The sequence below is a fragment of the Lampris incognitus genome, chromosome 1 (genome assembly GCF_029633865.1).
Source record: "Lampris incognitus isolate fLamInc1 chromosome 1, fLamInc1.hap2, whole genome shotgun sequence".
In the NCBI taxonomy this organism is placed as follows: domain Eukaryota; kingdom Metazoa; phylum Chordata; class Actinopteri; order Lampriformes; family Lampridae; genus Lampris; species Lampris incognitus.
Window position 1 is genome coordinate 107,579,202 of NC_079211.1, and position 23,371 is coordinate 107,602,572.

The 23,371-nt window shown below is 43.2% G+C and overlaps 1 protein-coding gene across 2 annotated transcripts in view; it reads right to left on the bottom strand.

The window, feature by feature from the left end:
* jak2b (Janus kinase 2b) overlaps positions 1–23,371 on the bottom strand; it is a 70,342-nt gene that overhangs the window by 43,460 nt on the left and 3,511 nt on the right. For both annotated transcript variants that reach the window (XM_056295473.1, XM_056295550.1), the window contains exons 2-4: positions 18,154–18,390; positions 14,282–14,405; positions 13,866–13,983 (exon numbers count right to left, since the gene is read on the bottom strand). In XM_056295473.1, coding sequence (XP_056151448.1) covers positions 13,866–13,983; positions 14,282–14,405; positions 18,154–18,376 — 465 coding nt within the window. In that variant the 5' untranslated portion in view covers positions 18,377–18,390. The remainder of the gene's footprint in view (positions 1–13,865; positions 13,984–14,281; positions 14,406–18,153; positions 18,391–23,371) is intronic.

Genomic DNA, 23,371 nt, shown 5'->3' on the forward strand with positions numbered 1-23,371 from the left:
GTGTGATGTTTTAAATGATGGGGAATTTTTTTTTTTTTTTTTACTGACAAAACCAAGTTGTAAAGAAAACAAGTATAATTGAAGACTGCGCATGATCAGTTTAACCTCAATGGGCCTCATTCATCAATCATTCGTATGTACAAATTTGTTCTTACACACCCATGGAATATTTTAGCCCAGAGGTTTGTCTCAGAGACCAGTGTAGAACCTGGGTAACCCCTAATTTTAGACACCAAATGGCTAACACTGATGTCTTTGCAAGCCTGGGTGATTGCTCATTGCAAGAGGTAGGCAATAGATGTTAGGGGGAAGGCATTACAAATAACCATCAGGCTTTGCTGACTGTCGAGTTAAAAAAAATTCCATGGGTGTGTAAGAACAAAATTGCACATACAAACGATTGATGAATGACGCCCAATGTGTTCGAGTAGCAGGATTTCTGTGTACAGCCCTGCAAGGTACTTTTGTTGCAATATGAATCCATTAAGAATTGTGATTACAATGCTGGTGTTTGATCAAACAGCACAGTTAAACAAACAAATTAACTAACTAACTAATTAACTCACAGTTTAACTAACTTAGAATTTTAGAATTTTTGCCTTGTTAGGACAGCCATATGCTGTTTTTTTTGGGGGGGATTCCCCCCCCCCTTTCTCCCCAATTGTACCCGACCAATTAGCCCACTCTTCCGCGCCGTCTCAGTCGCTGCTCCACCCCCTCTGCCGATCCGGGGAGGGCTGCAGACTACCACATGCCTCCTTCAATACATGTGGAGTTACCATCCGCTCCCTTTCACCTGACAGTGAGGCGTTTCACACGGGGGATGTAGCACGTGGGAGGATCATGCTATTCCCCCCAGTTCCCCCTCCCTCCAAACAGGCGCCCCGACCAACCAGAGGCGCTAGTGCAGCGACCAGGACACATACTCACATCCAGTTTCCCACCCGCAGACATGGCCAATTAATAATAATAATACATTTTATTTGTGGGCGCCTTTCAGAGCACTCAAGGACACCTTACAGAACACAGTTAAAAACAAGCAGCACTGTATCAGACAGCATAAAATCAAAACAAAGCCGGGTAGACAATAAAAAGTTAATATAACAGATAAGTATAAAATCACCATCTGCACAAAAATCAATAAAGTGTGGATCAGACTGAATATGCCAGTTCGAAACAGTACGTTCTGAGATGGGATTTCAAGGTTGAAAGAGAGTCAGTGTTGCGAATGTCTTGTGGGAGAGAGTTCCATAGCCAGGGGGCAGAATGACTGAAGGTTCTAGACCCCATGGTAGTCAAGCGGGCAGAAGGTGCAGTGAGTTGGAGAGCAGAAGAGGATCTGAGAGTGCGGGAAGGCGTGTGGATATGAAGGAGTTTGGAAAGATAGGAAGGAGCTAGCTTATTAAGAGGCCTTAAAGGTGAGCAGCAGGATCTTGAAGTCAATACAGTATTTAACAGGGAGCCAATGGAGTTGCTGAAGAACAGGAGTGATGTCTGTGAATGTTCTCATTCATCCAGGTCATGGTTATCCAAAGGAGTTGAACCAAGTGCAACTGGACTTGGTATATATCCGTGAAGATGTTTCGCCTCTCATCCAAGAGGCTTCCTCAGTTCGTGCCTTTCTGACTAGACCAAGCTAGTCTGACTGGCTGGTGATGAGACTCAGATATTTATCCTCTAGGAGTCGTTGTCAGAGCTATTGATATGCGTGGCTCTTTTGTGCACCGATGTTATGGCCACGCCCATTGTTATCAGAGCTATTGATATGCGTGGCTCTCCTGTGCTGAGGAAGCCTCTTGGATGAGAGGCGAAACGTCTTCATGGATATATACCAAGTCAAGTTGCACTTGATTCAACTCCTTTGGATAACAGGAGTGATATGATCTATGGAAGGAGTTCTGGTAAAGATACAGGCAGCTGAATTCTGGACCAACTGAAGTTTATGAAGACACTTGAGGGGGAAGACCAAAGAGAATAGAATTGCAGTAGTCAACATGTGATGTAACCAGGGTGTGAACGAGTATGGCAGTGCTGTTAGGTGTAAGTGACAGGCGAAGACGATTAATATTGCATAGGTGGAAGTATGCAGACCGAGTAACTTTGTTGATGTGGGCTTCAAAAGATAATGTGCTGTCCTAGTGACACCCAGTCTCTTAACCTGAGATGATGGAGGAACTATAGAATTGTCAATAGTTAGGGAAAAACCATCAGGTTTAGCCAAAGTAGATTTAGTACCTACTAAGAAGACTTCGGTTTTATCACTATTAAGTTTGAGGAGGTGGTATGAAAACCAGGATTTAATTTCTAGTAAGCAGTCAGATAGGGGAGTGGGTGGAAGAGTGGAGGTAGGCTTTGTGGATAGATAAAGCTGGGTGTCATCCGCGTAGAGTGAAATTGATTGCAACATTTCCTGAAAAATTTGTGTCCTGTGTTACCTCCGGCTTGGTCAGGCCGGAGGTAACACAGGGATTCGAACCACCGATCCCCATGTTGGTAGGCAACAGAAAAGACTGCTACGCCACCCACACACCTTGTTTGTTTTTGTTTTTTTCATCAACTACTCAGTTCAGGTGAGGGAAGACATGCAGGCGGCTGGTGTGACAGAGGAAGATGCAGAAGACAGGAAGAAATGGAAACGGATCTGCTGTGGCAAACCCTAATGGGAGCAGCCTAAAGTAGTAGTAGTAGTAGTAGAATCAACCACTCAGTTCAATATGTTCTCTGTATATATTTATGGTATGTCTTTTTTTTATCATACCATACATTTTGTGGTTGTTTTTTTTTTTACATCTAGGCAATATGTGCAAAAAATGGAACAAACATCTGAGTACTGTGCAATTGAGTCTCCTAATATACAGGTATGACTTCATGCAAGGAAAAAAAAAAAAAAGGAACCAATAATCGTGGTGTACAGATAGATACCACCCTATAACCCCTATATTGTTTGACATGCAGACATTTCAACAGTTCTGGGTACTCAGATATTTTTGATATTAACATTCTTTAATTCCCTCACGCCTCTGGGTACACAGGCTTCCGATGGCCTTACAGTCTCACCATCCCACTTCTAACACCAATGTAGTGAATTCTGGGGGCAGCTCGCGAACCGCCACAGCCGGGACGCGAATCCGTGTCTCCCGCACCACAGGCGACTACGTTAACCACTTGACTAAAGGGTCCGACCCTTGGATTATTCCGCCCCTTAATTGGACCATCAGTGGCGCAGTGGTTAGCGCGGTCGCCTCACAGCAAAAAAGCTCTGGGTTCGAGCCCCGGGGTAGTCCAACCTTGGTGGGTCATCTCGGGTTGTCTTCTGTGTGGTGTTTGCATGTTCTCCCTGTGTCTGTGTGGGTTTCCTCTTGGGGCTCCGGTTTCCCCCACAGTCCAAAGACATGTAGGTCTGGTGAATTGGCCATACTAAATTGTCCCTAGGAATAAATGTGTGTGTGTGGGCCCTGTGATAGCCTGGTGGCCTGTCCAGGGTGTCTCCCCGCCTGCCGCACAATGACTGCTGGAATAGGCTCCAGCATCCCCGCGACCCTGAGAGCAGGATAAGCAGTTAAGATAATGGATGGATGGACATTCTTTAATTGATAATGTCAGTTTTTTTTTGTTTGACCCCCCCCCCGCCCGCCCGCCAATTTTAAGACCTTTTTGTTAATTTCATTATGTTGAGCTTTCCATCAAGACATATTCCTCATATGATGTCTAAACCTGAAACTTGAAACACACATGCACATAACAGTTGGGGTTTGGTCGCTTGTTCTGTGATATTAATATCTAGGGCACCTGAAGATCATTAGCAGGAATCCTGGCAGATAACAATGACGAATGCTCAGTGTGTAAAAGCGAAGATGGCATCAACATTTAATGTGTCCACCATTGACACAATGGCATCTAAATCTAAAGTACCCAAGTCCCCTTGCACTTGGCAATGGACCCCAAAAAAATGCTTCGGGGTGTTACACTACAGGTGATCATGAACTCTGACCTCCTTGAGGAATCCATGTGCATGGCTTTGTTAGCATGTGTGCTACCATGTGCTACCTCTGCGTGAAACAGCGGCTTGTTTCTCCAAATCACCACTTTCCATTCAATTCTCATTGATTAGCGCTGTGCCAAAGTTTGGCATTGCGTTTGATGTGAATGCACCATAAGGGTGGGCACTTTTGTGACTCTGCTACAACACAAACGTTGTCCCTCACCTCACAGCTCCCACTCCCTCACACAGACTATCATGATCCTTTTTCCCCTTGCATAGAGGTTGCTACTTGCACACATTACAGATTATACTTGTGTGACTGAGGCATTAACACAGTCATGCCACACTTGTATCTTCAGAGCACCCGTTTAAGATAAGTGCAGTTTGATGGGTCCCTTGAAATATTAGCATGTGTGCCCTTGAAAAAGTGAAGCACTGTTTCTGCCTGTGTGTTACTTCACTTAAGCTCAAGCTGGTGAATGTGGAATAGCAGTAGCCTGGGCCGGTCATCATAGCCTGTCATTATCATAAATGAACAGAGAGAAAAAACCAGGATAAGTCTGACGAGAACTCAACACCACCCTCCACAAAGCTAAACATGAGACTGAGCTGTCTAATGGCTGATAAAGAGCTAAACCCTGCATGACCCCACAGTGGGGCTTTCCTCACCCTTTTAACTTTTCTCAAGTCTCTGAGGCAGATTTCCAGGGCATAATTCCAAATAATCCTTTGGATCACACAGGGTTCAGCTCCAAACTCTGGCTGAGTGTTACCTTGATGCACCTACATGCTCGGCAAATCAACTCAAACTAAAAATAGCTGACACACAGCTCTAACACAACACAACAACAACAATAATAATGATGATAATAAATAATATTATCATTATTATTTATTTGTTTATTTATGCAGGGCCTTACTTTTTTAAAAAGGAGTGTATTTATGTGGTCAACAGTCATTGGAAAATAAGTGTAGGAGCAGTCTGGTAAAACGGTTGACATTGACCACCCAACTCAGAATTTAATGGAGCACAAGCCCGTACTTTTAGGTTCTTTAAATGTCAGGACTCTAGGACTTCAACTTGGTGCTGGTTTAGTCACAGTTTTATCATGCAGAAAAACACTGCAAAGTAGGAAGTTCAATATGAGGAAAAAAAGCAATAGTGCAGAAATAATCACCACTGTACAGATGCTCCAGTTTCATTATCAAAATTAAGTCAAGGATTTGCTTCCAGCATAGCCTTCGTCAACTGGCAGAAAACATCCCCACCAAAGAGAGCTACATGACCATAGATAAACACTATGCATCTCTGCTCTCAAAGGGATTATGGTTAAAAAGATAGAAAAACATTTCTCAGTTTATTATCTTGTTGGCTCTCTAAGGCTCCATTTACACTACTACGGTGTGACCTGATTCTGACTTTTTCCACACATCTGACACAAGCTAGATTTAATTGCTCCAAGTGCTAACAGGAGAAAAACACATGCAAAGTGATTTTTTTGAGGTCAGATACAGGCCTCCCTCGTGCGTGGTATTAAATTCTGATAAATTTCCAATTGACAAGACTCAATCTGAATTTAAACCTTGAGGTTGGATTTTTATGCCCAGAAATCACTTTTGGACATCAGCCTCTCGTCTGACATCCTGATTGGGATTAGCTTGTGAAAAGAAGTGGTCTGCCATAAAAGGTGACGGGAATTACGACTGCACAGAGGAAGGTGCCAATCTTCTAGCCACAGGGAGTCATAAAACGAGTGTACAACAGTCCCACCGCTCATATAACCACAGGGCGATATCAACTCATTATCGACTGTGTGTTCCTACCTTAAAATATGATGGCATATTTGATATTGTTAATATGATAATTGTTTAGTGCTTAATTTATAGATTTGAGTTTTGTCTCATTATGTAGTGTTCAACTTCTCTGCGCTGTTTTTGCATATTACAAAACTTTCACACTTTATATTTCAATTATGTTGTATCCTGCACACAGAAAGATTATTCATTTACTTAAAACCACCTTATGAAAAAAAAAAAACCTCCTTTGCATTTTATTTTTCTATACATAAAAGCAGTTTTCTTGTGGAATTATGGTTCGTGTAAGAGTTGAAGATGCTAAGATTATCATTGGGAGTGATGAAGAAGGACAGGATTAGGAACGAGTATATTAGCTGGACAGCCCAGGCTGGACGGTTTGGAGACAAAGCAAGAGAGGCAAGATTGAGATGGCTTGGACATGTGTGGAGGAGAGATGATGGGTATATTGGGAGAAGGATGCTGAATATGGAGCTGCCAGGGAAAAGGAAAAGAGGAAGGCCAAAGAGGAGGTTTATGGATGTGGTGAGGGAGGACATGCAGGTGGCTGGTGTGACAGAGGAAGATGCAGAGGACAGGAAGCAATGGAAACGGATGATCCGCTGTGACGACCCCTAACGGGAGCAGCCAAAAGTAGTAGTAGTAGTAAGTATGTATGATGGCATGTCACTGCCAAAATCCACATGCGCAAAAGAGATCCATGTGCGCAGATGTAGAGGAGATGCATGCGCAACTCAAACAGCTGCGTACGCGTATTATTTTTGTGAGCGCTTTCAAAGCACTCGCGCACAGAATATCTCAACTCACGCGAGCAATATTGTAGCCTGCAAGGAGAAAACCATGCTTTGAGCGTGCAAAGAATCCGTAGGAGCATGCAACTGTTATCCCCAAATGCACAACTACTATCATTGCTCTCCTGCTCACAAAACTTTCACCTGCTTGCTCACAAGTGGTTTTTCTTTTTGGCAGTAAGTGGGTGGGGACCCAGTCACCATTGTATCCCTAAATATAATTGGCTACAGTCCTCGTCTTTTATGATTGGCCGGTGTCTTTTGTGTTGGTGCAAGTAAACAAGAAAGGACAAAAAAAACCCCACTGTACCCTATCACTACAAAACCTGAGTTAACTGTGGATGTGGGTTGAGCATGCGCAAGCGGGTCCGCCATCTTGGACAGCTAGGTACAGCAACACAAATTGGGGATTTGAACCGGTGAGCCCTGTGTTGATAGGCAACGGAATAGATGGAATAAATATAAAACAATGGCCCACATTTGTCAATTTTACATTTTCAATAACGTCTTTCATATATACAGTGGGGAAAATAATTATTTGAGCCCCTGCTGATTTTGTAAGTTTGCCCACTTACAAAGAGTGCAACAGTCTATAATTTTAAGCGTAGGTTCACTTTAACAGTGAGAGACAGAATATGACCAAAAAAAGGGGAATAAGACGTTGTATGAATTTTATGAATTTATTTGCATATTTGTGGTCCAAAATAAATATTAGAACCTCTGGACGAACATTATGTTAATATTTAGTAGAAAAGCCATTATTGGCCAGCACAGATGTCAAACGGTTTTTATAGTTTCTGACAAGGTTTGTGCACATTTCGGCAGGGATGTTGGCCCACTCCTCCCTGCAGACAGCCTCCAAATCGTTCAGGTTTCGAGGCTGTCGCCTGGCAACCCGAATTTTAAGCTCCCTCCAAAGATTTTCAATTGGATTCAGGTCTGGAGACTGGCTAGGCCATTCCAGAACCTTGATGTGCTTCTTCTTCAGCCAACTCTTTGGTTGCTTTGGCGGTGTGCTCTGGGTCATTGTCGTGTTGGAACACCCATCCACGACCCATCTTCAGCGCTCTCACTGAGGGAAGGAGGTGTTGGTCCAGAATTCCACGGTACATGGCCCCGTCCATCCTCCCCTCAATGCGATGGAGTTGTCCTGTCCCCTTGGCTGAAAAGCACCCCCAAAGAATGATGTTGCCACCCCCATGCTTGACGGTGGGGATGGTGTTCTTTGGGTTGTACTCCGTGTTCTTCACCCTCCAAACACGGCGAGTTGAGTTGAGCCCGAAAAGTTCTATTTTGGTCTCATCCGACCACATCACCTTCTTCCAGGCCTCTTCTGAGTCGTCCAGGTGTTCATTGGCGAACTGCAGACGGGCCTGTACGTGTGCCAGCTTGAGCAGTGGGACCTTGCGTGCGCTGCAGGATTTTAATCCATGACGGCGTAGTGTGTTACTAACCGTTTGCTTTGTAACTGTGGTCCCAGCTGCCTTCAGGTCATTAACCAGTCCCCCCCTTGTGGTTCTGGGATGATTCCTCACCGTTCGCATGATCAGGGACACCACTCGAGGCGAGATCTTGCCTGGAGCCCCAGACCGAGGGAGGTTGGCGGTGGTGTGGTGTTCCTTCCATTTCCTGATAACTGCACCGACAGTTGTTACTTTCTCTCGAAGATGCTTTCCAATTCTCTTGTAGCCCATCCCGGCCTTGTGCAGGTCTACACTCTTGTCCCTGGTGTCCTTAGATAGCTCTTTGATCTTGGAGATGTTGAAATCTGATTGATTGGGTGTGGACAGGTGTCTTTTATACAGGTAACAAGGTGATGCAGGTGTATTTTATGTGGGTAATTAGTTGGGATTGGGGGTGCATCTTAAAGAAAAACTAACTGGTTTGTGGGAGCCAAAATACTTGCTGTTTGGTGGGGGATCAGATACTTATTTTTCTAAATCAGGTGGTTATTAATTTTTATAAATTCATATGATGTGATTTTCTGGAATTTTCTTTTGGATCCCGTCTCTCACTGTTAAAATGTACATATGATTAAAATTATAGACTGTTGCATTCTTTGTAAGTGGGCAAACCTACAAAATCAGCAAGGGGTCAAATATTTATTTTCCCCACTGTATAACACTTATTATAATTTCACTCCCTCCCATTGCCCAGTAGCGCTCAGAGAGCAGTAGAGACCTTGGGGACCTGCTTTGGTGTGCTGGACTTCAGTGTTGTAGTTGAGTCACTAAACCTCGAGTCCGAGTTGAGTTCGAGTCGAGTCTCGAGTCCCCAGTGATCAAGTCCAAGTCCCCAAAGAAGAGTCCAAGTTGAGTCCGAGTCAAGTCCCCATTTCCTGAGGCCGAGTCATCAAGGTTGAGTCTGAGTCGAGCTCCAAGATGGGCCCCAGTGCTCCACTGTGGCACCGTAAAAAGCTGACATACAAACAATTAAATAATGTTATGGTATTAATATAGCTATCAATATCTTATACCAAATTATTAGGGCCTATTACAAAAAACTAACAAAAAAACCCAGTCTTTATCAATTAACAAGTCCGAGTCCTCATCTCCAACTTCCGAGTCCGAATACAATCAATGTTCAAGTCCAAGTCCATGTCCGAGTCATCAGTTTTCAAGTCCAAGTCGAGTCATGAGTCCCGGACTCGAGTACTACAACAATGCTGGACTTCCATCCTTTGGTTTAAAGGCTTTCTCCCCTTCTTCTCATTCCCTGTGAAGTAGAGCAGTGCTGGATGTCTATTTCATTCATTGCAGCAGATAATTACAGTGATAGAGGACCTGCAACAACTTCACCTGCAGCATCCCAGCAAGATCATGTTACATGCCCTGACCCAGAAATGCAGATGAAGGTTGGTCCCACTTCCGTGAGGACTGATTAATGTTGCATATTTCAATAAATGTATATTTATATTATTGCTTCTTATGTCTTTACTTCTGACAAATATCTCCATTGCATATTAAATCCCAGATGTCAGTGGAAAGAGTAAGTAATTTCTACAATACAGCTAAAAACTACTAAGCATCAGTGTTGATTTTGGTCCCATTCTGCATAAGAACATTCTCGGTGTGTTAGAAATGATGGATGACAAGTTTTTAAAAGATGTATCTGATCCATTTTATTTTACCATTGCACAGAAAACAGATAACAAATTCCAATCAAACCTGGCATTCAAGAAAACATCTGCATTAGAAGTTACAAACTTACAAGCTCTTCGAGTGAATATTTAACTTTTTAATAGAACTACTAAAACGTGCCGTCCCTTTCGCGTGACAACAATTTGCATGCACTTGAAATATACATTTAAGTATGTAATTTTTATTTACATGATTGCTAATGATATAACTTGGTGTTATCATTTATCACTTCTTAAACCTTGTGGTCAAACATCTAGTGATACCTTCAAACTGTTATCTACTGAAGTACACATCACAGAAGGGAGATGAGAAGATTTGTTGGGACTCCAGCTCTGGCTTCTCATGCACAACCTGGTCCAGTCTGTCTGGACCACCTAGACTCCTAGAGGGAAGCTGTAAAAAGACAAATAAAACGGTGAACAAATATAACTGGTAGGTTACCTACTACTTCACATACTTCTTTACATGCAAATAAGAAAGCAAACTACTTAAGGTCAAACAGGTTATTATAAAGATATATTTATAGAAAATCTACGTGAACAAAACAGTTGTCCTAATCTTACTTCATTATTTCATCAATCCACTACAACTGCTTAACTTTTTAACATTTTTCATGTATGTTAACAGTCAAATGCTTAAACTTAATGTCATAGCAGCTCCTGTAAGAGGAATGTTCTATCATTATTATCATTATCTATTATTATAAAAGCTACATTTTAACACGAGTTCACATGAAACTATACAGGTATGAATATAAAAACAATTCCCTGTACAGCCTGTGGCAGTAGCCCAATTTGCCAATTAAATCTAATCTGTGAGTTTTATTCCATAACGTTAACCAATCGAGCAGCCAGTTACCTGAATTTAATGAGCTAAACTTAATTTGAAGACTTTTTTTCCAGTTATAAATTGTGATAAGTGTACCCTATATGAACCGAGACTGACTGCAACAATAAATTGATAGACTAATAGACTAAGTTAGCTAGAAACAAAATGAAAATTAGTCTAACTTGGTGTGATCAAGGTTAGCTCCTGCGATCACGCACTATATGGTACATATATAGCCTCCTACCCACGATAGTTACCTGTGGAGTTTAGTTAAACATTTGATTTGTCACCAGCAACAACCACAAACTCACCTGTTGGCCGCTCATTTTCTTTGATTTAGCTTAGTCTTGGCTAGCGAGACAAAACGCCGTCGTCCTCTTGTCCACAGTGGCTGGCTGGCAGTGGCGGTTCAATCTGCTCTGCCCAAACTCCAGGCACGTTTAAATTGAGTCATACCGCCACCTGCTGTTCTGGAGGGCGAATTACTCCAGACATTTGTGAGAAAATCAGCACAATCATGACAGAAAGATTGTGCCAAAAGTAGCGCTTTTTTTGTTGTCTTTGTAGGAGACAGACTTTTGCACTCATAAGACATGCTGTCTTTGTTTCTAAAGCAAAATGTATTAGAAAAATTTTGTGTATTTGTTTAACACTAGAATGATCATAGTTACGGTTTGTATTTGCAAAACAAAATGCATTAGTTTGTTAATGGTGTTTTGAATTTGCAAACCACATTGTGTTAGTGAATCATAGGGCATTTGTAAAACGTGTTTTGTTTGTTAAGTTTTGGCAGGAAATCAGCTCCATATTTGCAGATTTTGACAGTGATGCCGCCATAAGTGTGCCCATCCTCTGAAATGTATGTGAAGGTGCATGAAACTTGACGGGGTGAAAGGCGGTTATTTGCAGCAGCCTGTTCTCATGCATGCAAGATAAAAATCTGCAGGCATCGCAATGGAGGTGGTGAAAATTGTTGCAACAAATACAAAAAAGGCATCTATCTGACAACGTTCTCTGCAACCTCACCATCAAAACCCTTTTGAAATAAACATCAGCTCATGCAGGTTCCACGTTTGATATTGTTTTGGTACTTAACATAGCTTGGTTCTCTAAGAACTGGCAGTATGGTCAAGGGGGAGGTCCCTGACAAAGAGCAATCCAACCAAGACCCCAACGGTGGAAAAGGTGGAGGTTGATGGCTGACTTTTGGGGAGCATCACAATGGCTGGTAAGGCGGATGAAGGCTGCAGCAGAAATGGGACCCCAGTCATCTTGGACTCCATGCCACTGGATCCTGACCCAGATCTGTCAAGGACCGTGCAGTGGCTATCTGTGCACCAGTCTCCCCACATTAAACAAAGTAATGCACAGGGGTCCTCCATGAAGGCAATCCACCCTAACATCCCAGATTAAGTCCTATGGCAACCAGCAAGTGGTGACAGGGACAGGATTGTGAGCTCTGGAAGTCCCTAGTCATGAGCTGGCACATCAGGTGGTGGGTGCTAGATTCAATTGCTGGGCTCTTGGAATGAGGTAGAAAGAGCCCTTCGGTAGCTGCACCCACGACTGATCTATCCCCCACCACAACCAAGCCCATGATGTGGCCTCAGCCCTGATCTGCACCTCTGGACACAGAGGATGAGATCCGTAATGACACAGATCTCTTCCCAAATAACCAGACTTGGATAGCCCTTATCTAAATGGCCCATGTCTTAAAATAGCTCAGCCTGGTATGCTGTAAGCAGGGTGACCATGTTCAGGTTTTTAACTGACTGATTGCTGACATGTACACTTTTACATACATGGAGGCAGTGAAGTGCTCCAAGTGCTCCAGGTTCGGCCGAAGCGCGGATGGACCGGCAGTTGGGATGGAGATGGCATGCTGACTGCTCCACTACTGGGGGTCTGCTAGCCACAGAACCTCACTGTTGGCAATATCTAGGCCAGAGTAGCCCTTAATGGGAACTCTTGTGTCGAAAAGGTTTATCCCAATACCGGCTCATCTCCTTCATGCATGTGGGAATGGAAGGCATGAGCTGTTTCGCAGGGACCTGACAAGAATGAAAGATTTTGCTGTCGTATAGATCTTTCTCCTCCCCCTTGTCATCCAGTGATGGGAGGCCAGTCAATAGCCAATCTGGCTGCTGCCCATTTACACACCCCATATAGGTCGACTTCACTGTGAGCAGAGGCAGGCTGTGACTCTCCACTGATGGAGCTGCTGAGTCGCAACGCCTGAGCAGGGGGAAGAATGGCATCGTCATCATTCTCCTCATTCTCTTTGCTGAGGAGATGCAGGTTAGCATCATCCTCATCTTCCTCTCTGCCACCATGCTTTTCCTCTGAGTCGAGAAGCTGGTTGAATAGAGGGGGAAATTCTGCATTGAGGTCTTCTACCATATTGTCCCAAGAAGTGCTAGCTGTAGCCGGCTTATCTATGTGTCGGAAAGGCGAGGGTCAGGTTTTGAGGACTCCAACACCCCTAAGTGATGCTCCAAAATCCTTGCAGGCATAGCGCAGCAGTGCTCACAGGACTCGAAGTCCACAAGCGATGCCTGAACATGCTTAACTCACATACAGGCAATGCAGAGCTTGGGGGGGGGGGGTTTCTTCCCCAAGATCTGATTTTAACAAAAAAAATCTGAATTAGGCATCAAGACCTCTCCAAACTAACTTTGTTCACCACTGTCCTGGAATCAAACCCAAAAAATAATTTGAACCATGCCAAAGTCAGTGTAAAGCATCCCACATTCTAAATGTTGTCTTTTTACTTTGTTATTGTCATCTATAGTGGTTATTTGCACAAAAACACACTATTCAGCTGATTAGGAAATAAATCATTGTATTATTTTTTAAATTATATATGTAAAATACGAAAAAAAATCCATCCATCCATTATCCAAACTACTTATCCTGCTCTCACAGGGTCACGGGGATGTAAAATCCCTTTCATCCTGGAGGCATCCTGGGGAAGTCCTCTGTTCACCCCAATCACATTTTCTATCGTCCCTGGGACGACAGGATGCCCTCAGTCTTGAGCTCTGCTGCAATATAAATATAGCTAAGTCGTTACTTAATACTAACTCTCTATCAGTACCCCTGGGCAACGCTTTTGCTGAAGCATAAATGTAAACAAGTGACCCAAGTGACAATCTAGAAAACTGATATTTCCACACTTGTCAAGAATATCAGCTACCCAAACAAGTCCTTGATAGCTGCTCCTGGGCATCAGCTGATACGTACACAGTTAGGCGCATGGTGCATGATGGTGCAGTTGTTATGAAGGTGGATATGTACTTAAGTGTTAACCTGAGAAAAGAGGTATGCCATGACAGTGTCGTCGAAGACAGGGCTCTCTGACCCCTTGTTGACTCCATACCGGTAAGCCCGGGACGCACCACTGCTGTACCAGCCAGGGAAGTAATACCTGCAAAATAGGGTGAGAGAAGAAATGGAGTTCAACTTAAAAAAAGAAAAAGAAAAAAAAAGATTCCTTTGAAGTGAGATGCTGCATTTTCTCTTTCATGGATTTCTACATGGGGACAAATATCTGTAAATAAATAAATAAATAAATAAAAACAATAAACTTTATTTATATAGCACCTTTCATACATAAAATGCAGCTCAAAGTGCTTTACATTAAAAACAAGGGAAACAATAAAACTCAACAACAATACAGATAAAATAAACAAATAAATAATTATGAGTAAAACAATTTAGGCTACCTTATTCTAAAAAATATGTCTTCAGATGATGACTCATCAAGCTGGAAAACATGGTTGGGTGAGAACCACAGGCTGTCTTGCTCTTGGAAGAGACCAAAAAGGCTGCAGTATAGAGGTGAAACACCTAGAACAGACAAGACAAAAGAATGAGCTTAAAGAGCAGGGTCTTTTTTTTTTTATAGTGTTGGCCTCGAATAGCCAAATATTTGGATACCCATTTGCCAGGCTGAGTTTCGAAAACAATTTCAAACATAATCGAATATAATTCTGAACATAATTTCAGGACAGTCATTGACTTAGCATTGTTGTCAAAGACATACGAGCAAAGATAAAGCTATGCATTAAAATGTGATTTTGCCTAAATGCGCCTAAATGCCAATTGCGAGTATTGCTTGTAATCTGTTGGTAATCTGATCACTTCAAAACAAAGTTGACCCTGTGTACCTTTTCTGTCAACCATAAACTGATCCATAGCATTATCTACACCAGGGAACAAACTGTTCATTGGAAAATGGGCCGAACATCTAAAGTTATATACAGACTGGTGACAAAAGAAAAAGCAATATAAAGTGTCTTAATATGGTGTTGGACCACCATGAGCCGGCAGAACAGCTTCAATGCTCCTTGTCATAGATTCTACAAATCTCCGAACTCTACTGGAGGCATGGAATACCATTCTTCCAGAAGTTATTCCCTCATTTTGTGTTTTGATGATAGTAGGAGAGCACTCTTAACACGTCGGACCAAAATCTCCCATAGGTGTTAATTTGGGTTGGGATCTGGTGACTGAAGGCCACAGCATATGATTTATATCATTTTCACACTCATCAAACCATTCAGTGACCCCTCGTGTTCTGTAGATGGGGGCATTGTCATCATGGAAGAGACCACTCCCATCAGGATAGCGATGTCTCATCATAGGATAAAGGTGCTCACTCAGAATAAGTTTGTGTTGATTTACAGTGACCCTGCCCTCTAAGGGAGCAAGTGGACCCAAACTACATCAGGAAACTGCCCTTCCCACAGCATAACAGAGTCTCCGGACCCCCTCACTGTAGGGGGCCTGGGGGCATTCAGGTTTTTCTCTTAATTTGTCACCCATCTGTATATACAAGTGGCTTCATGAAGTATTCAGACCCCTTCACTTTTTGCATACTATGTGTTATAGATTTAATTTTAAATAGGCAAAATTGATATTTTTTGCGCATCAACCTACATTCAACCCATAATGACAAAGTGAAAACATGTTCTTAGAAACTTTTATAAATTCATTGAAAATCAGAAACTGAAATCTTTCAGTACTCAGACTCTTTGCTGTGGCACTCTAAATTGTGGTGAGATGCATCCTGTTTCCTTTAAATGTCTTTGACAGAAACTGAATGGCATCAACTTTTTGCAAACTGAACAAGAAGAGTGCCCTCAGTAGAGTGCAGAAACCCACCAGGCATATCACCCCTTCTCCGGTGCTCGGAATTGGCGACAAACCCCCCCTTTTTTTGCCTACCAGGAGAAGTCAACTGTGGATGTCAGTCACGTGAGCAAAAACGGTTTACCCAGCTTTACTATATTATGAAAAGAAAGACAGGTTATTTGTTTGGTTCATCTAGTGTTCCTCCAGTTCTCCTGTGCTGAGATCAGCAGTGAATGATTTGCTGACTTGTGAAATACGATCGACTTCTCATTTACTTTCAAGACTCATACCTGAATACATAATGCCTTGACACTGTCGCAGCTCAATCTAAGTTAACCGTAGACGCGAGTCACTCATGTGCACGGTTAACGTATATCAGGCAGTGACAGAGCATTATTAGTTGAGCAAGAGAGTGAGTGAAGAGAGGGAGCGGTGGTAGTGAGAACAAACGTTTTTCAAAGGTTTCAAATCACCACAACCATGAGAGGTTCTTGATCATAGTCATAACTGCAAAAAATACAAATAAATAAACTTAGGCTGACAGACCCAGCAGTATGCAAAATTAGCTGTGGACAGAGAAATACACACACGACCAAAGACAACATTTCCTCCCAGGCTACCGCTTGGCAAGGGTAATAATAATAATGAATTGAAAATAGTTTAAAAAGGCACACACCTGTGTATCTAAGGTCCCAGAACTCACACTGCATGTCAGGCAAAAAACCAAGCCATGAAGTCCAAGCAACTCTCTCTACACCGCCACAATAAAACTGTGGCGAGGCATAGACCAGGGCAAGGGTATAAAACCATTTCTAAAGCTATGGGTATTCCCAGGTGAACAGTGGCCTCATTAATTGTGAAGTGGAAGAAGTTTGGAACCACCAGGACTCTTGCCAGAGCTGGCCGTCCAGCCAGACTGAATAACCGAAGGGCCTTGGTCAGGGAGGTGACCAAGAACCATCAGTCATTCTAACAGAGCTTCAGAAGTCCTCTGCAGAGATAGGAGAACCTGCCAGAAAGATGACCGTTCAGCATCACTCCATCAATCAGACCTTTATGGTAGAGTGGCTAGACGGAAGCCACTCTTGAGTGAAAGGCATATGACAGGCCACCTGGAGTTTCCCAAACAGCATTAAAAGGACTCTGAGAGCATGGGGAAAAAGACTCTTTGGTCTAATGGGATAGAATCTGAACTCTTTGGGCAGAACTCCAGGCACTGCTCATCACCTGGCTAATACCATCTCTATGGTGAAGCATGGTGGTGGCAGCATCATGCTATGGGGGTGCTTCTCAGTGGCAGGGACAGGCAGACTGGTCAGAATTGAGGGAAGGATGAATGCAGCGAAATGCAGAGGTCCTTGAAGAAAACCTGCTTCAGAGTGCACGTGACCTCAGACCGGGGTGACAGCTCGGCTTTCAGCATGACAATGACCCAAAGCATACAGCCATGACAACATTGGATTGGCTTTGGGACAAGTCTCTGACTGTCCTTGAGTGGCCCAGCCAAAGCCAAGACTTAAACCCCATAGAACATCTGAGGAGAGACCTGAAGATAACAGTTCACAGATGCTTCCGATCAAATCTGATGGAGCCTGAGAGAATCTGCCAGGAAGAATGGGATAAAGCGCCCAAATCCAGGTATGCAAAGGTTGTAAAGACAAGAAGACTTGAACCTTTAATTGCCACCAAAGGGGTTTCTATATATAAGGTACTGAATTAAGGGTCTGAATTACTTATATAAATGAGAAACTTCATTCTTTGATTTTTAATAAATTTGCAAAAAAATTCTAAAAGCATGTTTTCACTGTTATGGGTTATTGGGTGTAGATTGGTGGGCAAAAATGGCAATTTTATCCATTTAAAATTAAATCTACAACACAAAGTGCAAAAGTGAAGGGGTCTGAATACATTCTGAAGCCACCACACACACACACACACACACACACACACACACACACACACACACACACACACACACCAATTTAAGAGCAAATGGCCAAAAGGAGCACATAAACTGCCTCTGGATATGCATTAGAAAACCACTTGTTTCTAGTAGTGACAAAGATGAGCGAAAGGGCAATAAAAATTGGCTAAAATGTCCGTCTTATGTTGTTTGTCATCAAACATCTAACACGCCATATCAACAACATGCAGGCAGTTGTTTCTCCCACTCGTTGGCTTGCCTTGTGCAATAGTAGCATTATGCTGTCACTGACTCCTACGTCTGCCTCTTGCTAAAGCCCAGCAAAGCTACTTTTTCTCCCTGTTTATCCTGAGGCAAGCATAAATAAAGGTAGACGGACTGGAAATAAAGCAATGAGTTTGGCTACCTTTTGCAATGAGTCAACCTACAATTTTCTTACACTATAGGTTTGACTGTGGCCTCCTGATAACCTTATCTTGGGACCTATGCTTTTAGTGTACACGAACAGATGAATGGGAGGTCTTTGTGCGTACTCACTGCATGCCTTAGCTGCATCCATGCACAACTCCTCGGCTACATAGTCCCCAGGTTGGTAGCTGAGGGGAGAGCACTCCGACCCTCCCTGACTGCTGTGGTAAAGATGAAGCCTGAGGACCGGCGTGGCTGGCCTGGATTCCCGATACTCCTGGTGCGCAGTCCCATTTTGGTGCACCGGGGGGCATGTAGGGGTGGCAGTATCCATGGCTTGGATGCAGGCCATCAACAATGTAGCACCTTCAATCAATTCAAGCAAAATGTCAGCAGAGACAATGACGACTTATTTTATCAAGCACAGATGAAGCGATATTAGAATCCGGGAGTTAATGCTGTGAGCAGCTGTTGCTCAAGTTAGTCCATGAAAACAAATGTAAACTTATTGACATGAGCCCTGCATTAAGTTATAGTATAGCTTGGTCATTGTGCAAACAATAATATGAAATCCTATACCAAAATTATCCTTATCTCACCATGGGTTATCCAGAGGATCCTTTGAGGAACCTACTATCACTGTTTTAACTACATTTGATCCCAAGCAAAACTACATGCTAGCTAGCTGAAAAAAAAACTGAAAAGGGAGAATATGTGCAAGGGGTTTTAACTTAGGGCAGGTAATTTACACTTATTTGGAAAATGCTCATATGAACTTTTTTTTTTTTTAGCGGCCCTTAGTATTAAAATTTGAAAGTGCAATTAAGATCTTGTTGTTGGGTTGTGACCTGTGCAAGCAGCCAAACAAGTCTTGTATATGCAAATGTACTAGCTCAATATTATCTATCTGATTCTGGGTGATGCAGGTGCGCGCACACACACGCACACGCGCACACACACACACACACACACACACACACACACACACACACACAAGGAAAACAGTGTACAAATGCTTCTGTAGCAACCCTTGAACCCGAATGTTGATGCATTCTGAAAAAGAATATATATATATATATATATATATATATATATATATATATATATATATATATAAAAATATTACAAAAATTAAAATAGACTATATTGTCTGCCTTGCTGGGGAAACTCCTGACAGGGAGGAACAAAACACGAGTCCTTCTTGTTCTTCAGTATGGGGGCTAAGGGAAGACATCAAACCAGCTCTTATCAACGTTCTCTGCCTCTTTGTCGTAATTATTTTTCAGTCACCATAGCCATTAATGAGCAGCCCACCCACTAATCATCAGTGAAAAGGAAAACATGAATAACAGAAGTTCATTAATGTAACTATCGACAGTTTATTGTTTTGTCTGTGAAATGTGACTGTCTCATGAATCCATGCAGCAGAGTTGCAGCACAGATGCCACATACAATCTGGCATTTTGGTGTCATAGTTGGCATCATCTCCGACAGCTTTTTTTTTGTGACCCCCCCCTCTTTTTTTTTTCTCCTCAATTGTACTTGGCCAATTACCTCACTCTTCTGAGCCATCCCGGTTGCTGCTCCACCTCCTCTGCCGATCCAGGGAGGGCTGCAGACTACCACATGCCTCCTCCCATACATGTGGAGTCGTGAGCTGCTTCTTTTCACCTGACAGCGAAGAGTTTCGCCGGGGGGACATAGCGCGTGGGAGGATCACGCTATTCCACCTCCAGTTCCCCCTCCCCCCCGAACAGGCACCCAACCGACCAGAGGAGGCGCTACTGCAGTGAGCAGGACACATACCCACATTCGGCTTCCCACCCGCAGACACGGCCAATTGTGTCTGTAGGGACGCCCGACCAAGCCGGAGGCAACACAGGGATTCGAACCGGGATCCCCGTGTTGGTAGGTAACGGAACAGACTGCTACGCTACCCAGACACCCCACCTCTGACAGCTTTAGCTGTCATTCTATTCATTTCAAGCTGTGAGTACTCCCAAATGTTTTGCACCACACAGTGTACCTATTACACATCAAAATGTCCGGCTTTTCATACTGTCCGTCTCGATGCAACTCCTTCAGTGATGCCGTCTCTACTTTTTGAGTTATGACCAGTTGTTTGAAACCAGCTGTCCTTTCACTGCCACAGCCAAACATTTCAACCAATCTGTGTTCTGAGCCGTTGCTTCAGCTCCTTCAGTTTTAGTGGTCATTCAGTTAAAGTCTAGCAGCTTCACAGGCTGGCACAGACCTTCTCCTTTTCAACATTTCACATAATTTTACTCCTTTATACTCTTTCACGCTCTTTTCACACCATCTTACTCCTTTATGTTTTTTTTTCAGCATTTCACAAAATTTGACTCCTCCATACTCTGTAATGTTTCAACTGTTACTCATTTACTTTCAGCTATAAACTTCAAACTTTTTCATGTTAAATTACTTTAGTTGTGCGTCTCACTGTTGTGTGTGGCTAATTCAGCTCCTATACTAGCTTCTGACATCATACTAAAATAATTCTAGCAGCTTCACAGACGTACGCCGGCTTCCCTCTTGATAAATCATGCTTTATTTCTCCTTTATAGTGTTTCATAAAGGGTTATATTTATTTACTTCAAAAAAGCTTATCAGAATACTTTAGCTGCATATAGCAGAGATTGGATCAGTTTTTTTAATGTTCGTTCGGTCATCTGTGATGACTGATTTCCATGAAGCCAAGATAAAATACTTCCGGCATACTTTAGACAACTAAAAACAGAACAAGATATTGACACATAGCACTCTTAGCAAAATCATATTCAGCATCAGATTGGTGAATTATCAAAAAAAATTAATGTTTATTCATTTTTAATTTGTAAGGAAGAACATAACTTCTGGGTGTCTTAAAACAATGCCTGCTGCTTTGGCATGTCGGCTCAGCTTTCAGTGGTATGTTTCTGATCAATCGCTATCAACTGTCGTGTCATCTCACCTTGCAGATTTTTCTCCGCTCAAATTTCCTGTCACCTCAGAAACTCTGACTACCAGTTAAATGAACAAATTTCAAACTTATAAAATGAATTCAGTCAATCCTCAGATGAAAAACTAGCCAAACCTAATGCCCACAACATGTAGCCTGATTGTTCACAATAAAACACGCCACTTTGCTAACAAAACATATATCACATATGCGTTCTGCTCGTGAAAGTGACTTTGTGAGCTGTGCTTTTGAATTGAGATGGTTTTTCAAATTACCGAGCCTTGTGTTCCGATCATTCAAACCCAGCCACTGAGGATGCACAAGCCAGTGCATCCTTAGTGCCGGTCCCAAGCCCGGACAAATGGGGAGGGTTGTGTCAGGAAGGGCATCCGGCGTAAAATCTTTGCCAAATCAAATATGCGGGTCATAAATAAGATTTACATATCGGATCGGTCGAGGCACGGGTTACCAACGACCGCCACCGGTACTGTTAACCAGCAGGATGTCGGTGGAAACTATGCTACTGTTGGGCGAAGGAGAAGGAGAGGGGGAAAGCATGTCCAGAGGCAGCTAGAGAGGAGGAAGGGTAGGCGTGTGGAGGTGAGAGTTGGAACTTTGAATGTTGGCACTATGACTGGTAAAGGGAGAGAGCTGGCTGATATGATGGAAAGAAGAAAGGTAGGCATACTGTGTGTGCAAGAGACCAGGTGGAAGGGGAGTAAGGCTAGGAGTATCAGAAGTGGGTTCAAACTCTTCTACCATGGTGTGAATGGGAGGAGAAATGGGGTAGGGGTAATTCTGAAGGAAGAGTATGTCAAGAGCGTGCTGGAAGTGAAGAGAGTGTCAGACAGAGTGATGAGTATGAAGCTGGAAATCAGAGGTGTATTGCTAAATGTTATCGGCGCATATGACCCGCAAGTTGGGCGTGAGATGGATGAAAAAGAAGAATTCTGGAGTGAGTTGGATGACGTGGTGGAGAGGGTACCCAAGGAGGAGAGAGTGGTGATTGGAGCGGACTTCAATGGACATGTTGGTGAAGGGAACAGAGGGGATGAGGAGGTGATGGGAAGGTATGGAGTCAAGAAGAGAAATGTGGAAGGACAGATGGTGGTCGATTTTGCGAAAAGAATGGAAATGGCTGTGGTGAATACATATTTCAAGAAGAGGGAGGAACACAGGGTGACGTACAAGAGTGGAGGAAAGTGCACACAGGTGGACTATATCTTATGTAGAAGGCGCCATCTAAAAGGGATTGGAGACTGCAAGGTGGTGACAGGGGAGAACGTAGCTAGGCAGCATCAGATGGTGGTCTGTAGGATGACTTTTGAGACCAAGAAGAGGAAGCGAGTGAAGACACAGCCGAAGATCAAATGGTGGAAGTTGAAGGAGGAAGACTGTTGTGTGGAGTTCAGGCAGGAGTTAAGACAGGCACTGGGTGGTAGTGAAGAGTTGCCAAATGGCTGGGCAGCCACTGCAGAAATAGTGAGGGAGACAGCTAGGAAGGTACTTGGTGTGTCATCAGGACAGAGGAAGGAAGACAAGGAGACTTGGTGGTGGAATGAGGAAGTACAGCAAATTATACAGAGGAAAAGGTTGGCAAAGAAGAAGTGGGATAGTAAGAGAGATAAAGAAAGTAGACAGGAGTACAAGGAGACGCAGCGTAAAGCGAAGAGAGAGGTGGCAAAGGCAAAGGAAAAGGCGTATGGTGAGTTGTATGACAGGTTAGACACTAAGGAAGGAGAAAAGGACTTGTACCGATTGGCTAGACAGAGGGACCGATCTGGGAAGGATGTGCAGCAAGTTAGGGCGATCAAGGATAGAGATGGAAATATGCTGACAAGCGAGGAGAATGTGCTAAGAAGGTGGAAGGAATACTTTGAGGGGCTGATGAATGAAGAAAATGAGAGAGAGAGAAGGTTGGATGATGTAGGGATAGTGAATCAGGAAGTTCAGTGGATTAGCAAGGAGGAAGTGAGGGCAGCTATGAAGAGGATCCTGGAAAGTGAGAGGATGCCTGAGGAGTGGAGAAGAAGCATACTAGTACCGATTTTCAAGAACAAGGGCGATGTGCAGAACTGTAGCAACTACAGAGGTATAAAGTTGATCAGCCACAGCATGAAGATTTGGGAAAGAGTAATAGAAGCTAGGTTAAGAGGAGAGGTGATGATCAGTGAGCAGCAGTATGGTTTCATGCCACGAAAGAGCACCACAGATGCGATGTTTGCTTTGAGAATGTTGATTGAGAAGTATAGAGAAGGCCAGAAAGAGTTGCATTGTGTCTTTGTAGATTTAGAGAAAGCATATGACAGGGTGCCGAGAGAGGAGGTCTGGTATTGTATGAGGAAGTCAGGAGTTGCAGAGAAGTATGTAGGAGTGGTGCAGGATATG